This window comes from Carcharodon carcharias, chromosome 3 (assembly GCF_017639515.1).
Source record: "Carcharodon carcharias isolate sCarCar2 chromosome 3, sCarCar2.pri, whole genome shotgun sequence".
NCBI lineage: Eukaryota > Metazoa > Chordata > Chondrichthyes > Lamniformes > Lamnidae > Carcharodon > Carcharodon carcharias.
In genome coordinates this window covers 208063003-208071608 of record NC_054469.1, presented here as the reverse complement: position 1 = coordinate 208071608, position 8606 = coordinate 208063003, and the positions used below count along the sequence as shown (strand labels likewise).

Sequence of the window (8606 nt, the reverse complement as noted above, 5' to 3'; positions counted from 1 at the left end):
TTGTAATAGACAGGGTAGAGTTTGATATCTTGGATTTTAAGAGAGTGAGTGGATGCAGTTTGAGAGAGTGACAGGATAGATGTTGAAGTACTGGAAAAGACTAGATGTGTACTCTTGATTTCTAGTCGGTGTCCCAGGATATAGAATGCACAGTGTGGTCACCAGGCAAGGAGAGAATGGAACCCTTGTGGTCAAGCGATCTTCTACTACGCATTGCCCATGATCACAAGAATGGCCATTAGCAAGGCTGCTGGTATTAATGGATCAATACTCGCCATCACCCAGTAACTTATCATGATGTCTCTTCTTCTGTAACTCATGGTTAATTTTTACCTGATTATGCTCCATGACTTTGGTATGTTTTACTATAATAAAGGTGCTACATAAATGCAATTTGTGATTGTTATTGCTGAGGAGAGAAAATAAAATTAAACATTATGATAACTGGGAATAAAAACCACAGCCGGTGAACTTAATTTCTAGACAGAAGTTCATTTTATTTGCTAAAAACCTGAAGTCGTAAAATAAGCTTTCAGATAGTGAAAAATAGTACTCGTCTGGTCACGAAAGGTCACTTGGTTAAACTTACAGACTCTTTTTAGCTGTATCAGCTGTACATGATTAAATATATATAAAAGGGTAGAATTTTTGATCAGAACATAATGAAGTAAAGTGGTTCAGAGTTTTTAATGGCATTGGACACTTGGCACATAAATATACAGGAACATTTACCTTAAGACATTAATGGATGGAACCGAAGCAAACAGAAGATAATTGTAGCATCCAAGAATGTTCATAGCTTGTTTTCTGATCTGCTGGCTCATTGAATACATGTTGATATCTGATCTCTTAGATGATCCGATCATCTGATTATAATGGAGACAATTGCTTTCGAAAGAGACTTATTTGCAACTATCTCCAGTCAAAAGTGTAGAAAATATAATTGGCTCAATTCAAACAATGTAACATTGATCTCTTGCTGGGAAATGAAACAAATAAAAGAACAAAGCTTCAGATCATATCTTGATCATATCTTTCTTGATACCCAAGAAGAACGGAGATATGTCGGACATGATTTTTGGGAAAAATAATACCAAGCAATAAAAATAAATATTTACACAAATATAAACGCTACTACACAATTTGATTTGTACACTAACTGCAGTGGAGAATTAATCTACATTTACACTTTTGAAGTTTCAAAGCTACAGCCACCACAAATTGCACAAGAGAATAGGTTATGCAGAGAAGGCACCTTGTTATTTACAGAATGCAATACAAAAAAAATTAAAAGTGAGCTGTTAAGAAAAAGCTAACTATTATTGTATGGATATGTACATATAATGTAGTTACTTCCCATTTATCACTTGGGCTTAAGTGTATCTTTAATGTCCTTTTTCAGTATGAAATGGGATGTCCCATGATTGCAGTGCCTGTCTCAGACAGTCGAAAGTTCCTGCACATTCTCCCATTTATGTATCCTGTTTCAGATTTCGAGGCTATCGTATTTGTTCCTGCTTGGGGTGGCAGAGTGATCATCAGAACAACATAGAGTGTGCAGTTTGAAGGCACCAATACCTTGGAGCTGAACCCGGCTTCTTCAATGGGTTGGTAAGATGGTCCATGGCACATTCTGTTCACAGCTGATAAAACAAGATGCTACATTTTAACAGAAGCAAACAGATTCTCGGCCTTCAAAATGTTGCAGTGCAGCTGTGGAACACAGGAACAGGAGTGGGCCGTTCAGCCCCTTGGGCCTGTTCTGCCATTCATCTTGGTCATTATTGATCTGTATGTCAACTCCATGTACCTGCCTTGGTTCCACATCACAGAGTATGTTTGCCAAATGAGAATCTTTTAATCTCAATCTTGAAATTTTCAACTGACCCCTAGCAACCATAGCATTTTAGGGAGAAGAGTTTTCCAGATTTCCATTACCTTTTGCATGAAGAAATGCCTCCTCGCATCATTCCCGAATGGCCTTGCTCTAATTTTACAGTTATGTCCCTTTGTTCTGGGCTGTGCTGGGATATGGGCATCGCCGACTGGTAAAAGTCGTTAACTAAATATAAACTAAATTATAAACCCAGCAATTTTTTTTCCATTTTTCAAGCTTCTTAATTTAGCTCCCATTTGCGATAAAGGGGGGAAATTTAACTCTTGGTGAGGGGTGAGTGGAGTGGGGTTGCTGGGGGACTCCTGGGTTAAAATGGAATAGGTAACGTGCCCACTGTCCTCCTGCTCCCATCCCGCTGATTGCAACATTATCCCATCTGAGGCTGGTAGGTCCTTTAGTTACACAGATCCAGATGACACTGTTGGGTCTGACAGCCATTTGAACATGGGGAAGCATCTGGGACTGAAGTTGCCGGGAAGAGAGAGACGGAAAAGAAGACCCTCACATTAAGTTTATTTTTTTCCCTTAAGAGGCCCCCATGGGAAGTGTGAGCCCCATCTGCCCAGACTCTTTTCCTCTTCTCCTTCTTCATTCTCTTAATAAACTATTACTCTACCGGGAATTACTTTTTAAATATAAAATTATTGCTCGATAATAGAATTTACAGCACAGAAAAAGGCCATTCAACCCAACTGGTCTATACCAATGTTTATGCTCCACATGAGCTTTTGCCATTCTACTTTAACTAACCTCATCAGCATATTCTTCCTTTCCTTTCTCCTTCATGCATTTATCTAGCAATTAGCATCTACGTCAATCACCTCAACCATTCCTTCTGGTTGTGAGTTCCACATTCTAGCCACATTCTCAACAAATAAGTTTCTCCTGAATTTCTTAATGGGTTTATTAGTGATTATTTATATTTATGGCTCTGAGTTTTGCACTCCCCCACAAGAGAAACATCTTCTCTACATCTATCTTGTTGAACCCCTTCATAACTTTAAACATCTCTATCAAGTCATCCCTCAGACTTATCTTTTCTAGAGAAAAGAAACCCAGCCTGTTAACCCCTCAGTTCCAATAAACCTTTGTGCACCTTCTCCAGTCCTGCTACGTACTTCTTATAATGTAGAGATCATTGTCCACACTATAATACCATGTGTGGTCTAACCAAGGTTCTATATAATTTAACCTAAGTTCTCTGTCCTTCAATTCCATTCCTCCAGAACTGAATCCCAATGTTTTGTTTGTTGCTGTTGGTGGTTGGGTGCAGGTGCTGGGGAAGGGAGTTTAACATAAAAACAAAAAAGAGAAACAATAAATCTGCTTATCAAAAACAAACAAGTCAGTCAGAATCTGATGGCTTACATGCACACCCTTCATCAGATTCTCTTAAAGAATAGCTTCTTAAAGAAACAAATTTTCTAGTGAGAGGTTGTAGAGAAAGATAATTCTGACATATTTTAAACTCTACTTATTTCTCACCTAGAAATGAAAATTTGACCAGAAATTGGAAGTTGGGACAACAAAAAATCATTAGATAAAAGGTGAGAAAAAAAAACCTTAGAAAGTCAGGACTGATGGTCAAGAGGCAACAGACAGCAGAGAAGAGCTGGTGACCAGCAAGAGGGAAAAGGTCTGAGTTGATGGCTTTAATGGAAACTTAGGTGAAAGGAACTAATTTATAAAACATTTTCAGTGTAGTTGAGGTGTGCTGTACATTGAAATGAAGCATATGTGAAAGAGTCGACTGTATAAGCTCAGAGTTTCAAACAATGTTTCTTTAATTCATTGTCAGATTTGGGCATCATTGCATTTATTGCTTGTCCCTAATTCCATGAGAAGGTGGTAGTGGCCTTCCTCTTGCAGTGGTTTGATACATCAGGGCCTTCCTGGGTCACTTAAGAGGACTTTTATGGGTCAACAATATTGATGTGGGACTGAAGTAACAAGTAGGCCAGATCGGGTAAGACTTCCTTCCCTTAAGGACATTAATGAACCAATTGGGTTTTTAGGACAATCTGGCATCTTCATTATCACCTTTATTGAAATCAGTTTTTTCCTTCTTCATTAGAATCAAATTGAATTCAAATTCTCAAACTGGTTATATGGGGATATAACTCACATTCTCAGGACTACTAGTCCAACAACATAACCACTGCACTATCATATCCCAATATCCCAAATTGTTACAGGACTTCAAAATTATAAAATTCTGCCCTGTAATTAAAGACTTTTGAGTGGGCCTGATAATTGGTCAAATAAATAATTGATCAAATCAAACAAACTGGCATTATTCTTATGCTGCTGTTAACTAGCAAAGGAGACCTAATAACAGTTATTGAATCAGAGGATCACACAACACAGATGGAAGCCAGTTCTTTGAAACAGTTATACAATTTGTCGCACTCCTCAGCTCTTTCTGCAGTGCTGTTTTTTTTTTCTCTCTCTCTTTCAGGTATATATCAATTTCTTTTGAAAGTTACTACTGCATCTGCTTCCAACAACCTTTCTCCCGGTGCATTCCAGTTCATAACAGCACACTGCATTAATAAAAATCTCTTCATTTCACCATGCAGTTTTTTTTGACCAATTATTTTAATTGTGGGATTTCTGATTACTGATTCTCCTACCTTAGAAACTGTTTCTCTTTATTTTGTGTATCAAAACCCATCATAATTTTGAACACCTCTATTAAATCTCCTCTTAGCCTTCTCTGCTCCAAGGAAAATAATTCCAGCTTCTCTCGTCTCTCCAGGCTCAAACAGTGTGTTTTTCTGGTAAATTTCCTCTCCAAGGCTTTGATGTTTTTCCTGAAGTGTGGGGCTCAGAATTGAAATCGATAATTTATCAAGGTTTTTACTGATTTCTTTGTTTATTTTATTTGCCAACACAATCTTAACTATTCTTGACAAATGTCCGGTGCTCTTATTTTTAAATCTAAATAGCTAAGTGTTCCTTTATACATTGATATCGACAAAATCAAAAATATGATGCTGCCAGGTCCTTGAGATAGCTACTGAAAAGAAGATTATTCCAGGTTATACCAGGGAGCCCATTCACCTATACAAACAGAATACTGTTAATAGTTAATCACTACCAGCCACAATAAAGCACCATGATTAATCGCACCATTCAAAACATGCTAATCACCTCCGTTATTCTCCCTGTTAGGGTTATTGTTTAGTTAATCATCAATTATCCCTGCTTTAAGTCATTAGTCTGATTAATCCTTCAAGAGGTTTTAATTTATATAAAAAAAGCTAGTTACTTACTGAACTATCTCTGCAAATAGTTGCAAGTCAAACCAGTGTTGAGAGGCTTATTGTTACATGGGGTTTACTCTGCCAAGACAGTGAAGGAAATGAACCAAATTAAAATTACTACCTGGTAGATGCTCAGAACAGTTGCTTATCCCACTAATGGGCAAAAACTGGAGAATGTATAGCAACATCCAATAATGTTTGAACTCTGAAATTTAAACACATTTCATCCTGTTCATGGGTAGGCAGCAGGTGAGAGATAGGGCAGGTAACAATGACCTGGGAAAGAAGGATTAAAAAGGACAGAATCCCTCTCCATTGTTTGCATCACCAAGCACCTCACACTCTGTGTCTAATGGCTCATCCGAAATCAAAAAAAATAAAAGTAAAGGTATATGAAAAGGTGGAAGAAGAGGAGGGGAAAGAAGAGAGGAAGGAAGAACATTCAGGAATGGGAAAAGTGGAAGAGAAGGAAAACAAGGATTAGGAATAGGTGGAAAATAAGGAGGAGGGGGAAAGCAAGAGAAGAAATCCAGGAAGAGGGGAAAACAAGGAAAATGAGGGAGAAGTGGAAGAAGGTTAAAAAGATGGAGAATGAGACAAAGGGGGAAAAAATAAGGAGGAAAATAAAGAAGAGGTGGAAGAGGAAATAGTATTTTATGGCAGGATTTTCCAGATGGTGGAGTTCCCCCATCCTCCCCCCCATCACCCAAAGTGTTGGCAGGGAATGCATCCTCTCCAATCACAACAGCCCTCCAGCCATTTAATGCTCTGAGGAACATTAATTGTTTGGAGACGGGACTTCCGACCCTCACTTGGTAGAGGGTATTGAAAATTGTGTTGTGCTTTTTGTCCACTTAAGGTTACCATATATATATGTACCACTAGAGAGAGTCTGAAAAAAACTAAAGGAACCTATTCTTTTAACAGTACATGTATTTCTGATTCTGAATGCTTCTTACTTAGCATCTTATTACTACTTCTGAAGAACTTCACACTTAGCAGCGTCAGTGGCCGCAGAGACCAGGATTGGGACTGATTCTAAGTCCCAGAGTTCAAGAACAGTTAAGTGTGGAGGATCTCATGGCATGGAGGAGATGTGAGGCCTGGCGGTGGGGTGGGTGGAGGGAGGGGCTTGGGGGCCCTGGTGGAAAGGCCAGTGGGGAAAAGGGAGCACCACTGGTGGAGGTTGAGTGCCCAATGTGGAATGGGGGCCCTTGATGGAGGCGCATCCTCCCTTCCTGCCTGAGGCCCAAGCAGGGTGGCCTGACAGGCTTGCCTCTGCCCCTGAACTCTTCCCATCAGCCTCAAAATTGGCCACTGCAGGGTCTCATTTGGGGCGAAAATGGGTGACTTGCCCTAGGCCACATCTGCCCCATGTAAAATTGTGGACAGGTTGGGGGTGGATGAGAGTCCGGCAGGAAGGTCACCCGGGGAATTTTATGGGCCTTCCTCTCCCACTGCAAACCCGCCAACAGGGAACTGTAAAATTCTGCCCCTCATGTTTTTGAAACAGTAAAAATTGTAGCATATTTTTCCAAAACAATAACATTGGTTTTCAATTAGTTCAAGGTTGTTCAATTTTGCCAAGTCCAATAAACACACAGGAACTAGGATCTTTGGTTGCTTTCTGAAATTTGTTTTGCAATCAAAGACTATAATTTGTCCACATCATGAGACAGAAACACTTTTAGAAAGGGGACAGTTGTTTTACAAAAACCCAGTTAGAAAAACTGCATTGTTCTGTCCAAAAGCACACTGGTAGCCACCATTATATAGTGCAGCTTGAGTTTGTGGGGAAGTGATGTTTCCTATGTTTCCGTTAAATTTTACACAGAATCTCTTTCCAATGTCTGTGTAGCCACTACTTCTAGCATTGCCAACTATTCATGATTCACCCAAGTTCTGCTGGTTGTAGGAATTTTGCTAAAAAATCCATGTGCTCCATCCATTCACTGGAGAATGTAGAAAACTATGTTTAAATGATGAGGACTAAAATGTTGCTTAAATCACAAGACTAGAGAGTGAGCTGTCAGTGTCTAGAATGATGTAATCATTTTGCATTTGCCCTATGCAACGCAAAACACAGATACTTACTGCTGTGATGTACTGGTTCTTCACTGGTTTAGCCCTCTGCATCCTTGGGGAAAGATTTAGGGGTGTATAATGACAAGGAGTCTTTGGGTCAGGATTCGGAGTGTCATCAGGAAATGTCTCTGTGGAAAGCTGGGACACACAGTTGAGAGTTGAACCACTCATGCTCTCTGCTGAAGTACATTGTGAAGAGGTTTCCGAACTCTCTGTGACTAAGACAAAACAAAATTGGAATCTCATTAGCTTTGAGTTTTAGTCTCTTTCCATGTGTGCAAAATGCTTGCTTTTAATCAAGTACCATCTTTGTAAATAAAAAAACTCAATCAGCTCAGGGTATGGCCAGAGCATGAGGTGGGAACATGACTTGAATGCAGTTTTTTTTTTTTGCAGTTGCTGAAAGGTCAATGAAATCCATTTCTGGCTTTGTGTTCCTCAGTTTCTTCAAGCTTTGTATCATCAATTCAAAAGGCAATTGTTACACCACAGGTCATTAAGATATAGGATTTTACAATAGAACTTAAGGCAAACTTTCTGCTTCACAACAGTGACTGCACTCCAAAAGTATTTCCAGAGTGTGGGACACCTTGAGGTCATGAAAGGTCTCTTACAAATGCAACTCTTCTCTTCCTTTCTCTTTTTTTACATTTACAAGACATCTGCTGCAATTCATTCAGAATTCAAAGTGTTTAATAATTATGACAAAGCTAAGTAAGATTTATGGGAGAGACCTTGTTTTGAATACAGCAGACAATGATAACCCCAAAAAGTGGGCGGGTTTGAGTCAAGTGGAAGGTTAAAGTGTTATAAAAACTGAATCTTGGCCCCTAACTTGTCCACTTGCAGTTTTAATTGGGATGGGGGGGCGGGGTGGAGTGGGCATGTGGGGGACGGAGGACAAGCAACCAATCTGCTCCCAGAATGCAGGTTGACAATTTAAACATTATAATGAGACTGGCAGCCTTAGCTTGATCCATGATTTCAAATTTTACTCTGACCAACCCGATTTCCTGGGTGGCTAAAGGAAAGTGAGATCAAAGAGGTAAGTGCCTTTCCACTTCCCTGCTGGACCTAGCATGCCTCCACCCCAGCCCTTCCTCTGCGATCAGAGACTAACCTCTCAATCCTTCTGATCTCCTCCCTGACCTTTCCCATAAGGCCTTCAACCTCCTACCCCCCACTCCCCCACCGACTCTGGTTACCAACCCGACCACTGCCTCTGATCCCTCAGGCTTCCAAACTTCCACTTTACCAGGCGACTGATCTCTCACCCTGCTGCCTGATCGCTTAGGCCTCCAATCTCCCACCACACTCCCCCAACAACCCCTTCCAACCTTGATGCTGCCCGAATCCCC

At 40.1% G+C, this 8606-nt stretch overlaps 1 protein-coding gene across 4 annotated transcripts in view; it reads right to left on the bottom strand.

The window, feature by feature from the left end:
- Nucleotides 1-476: 476 nt before the first annotated feature.
- Nucleotides 477-8606, bottom strand: part of zgc:158766 (uncharacterized protein LOC100009641 homolog) — a 188083-nt gene continuing 179953 nt past the window's right edge. For 3 of the 4 annotated variants that reach the window (XM_041184293.1, XM_041184295.1, XM_041184294.1), the window contains exons 22-24: nt 7258-7466; nt 5173-5241; nt 477-1643 (exon numbers count right to left, since the gene is read on the bottom strand). In XM_041184293.1, coding sequence (XP_041040227.1) covers nt 5200-5241; nt 7258-7466 — 251 coding nt within the window. In that variant the 3' untranslated portion in view covers nt 477-1643; nt 5173-5199. The remainder of the gene's footprint in view (nt 1644-5172; nt 5242-7257; nt 7467-8606) is intronic. The other variant, XM_041184296.1, reaches the window with a different exon arrangement.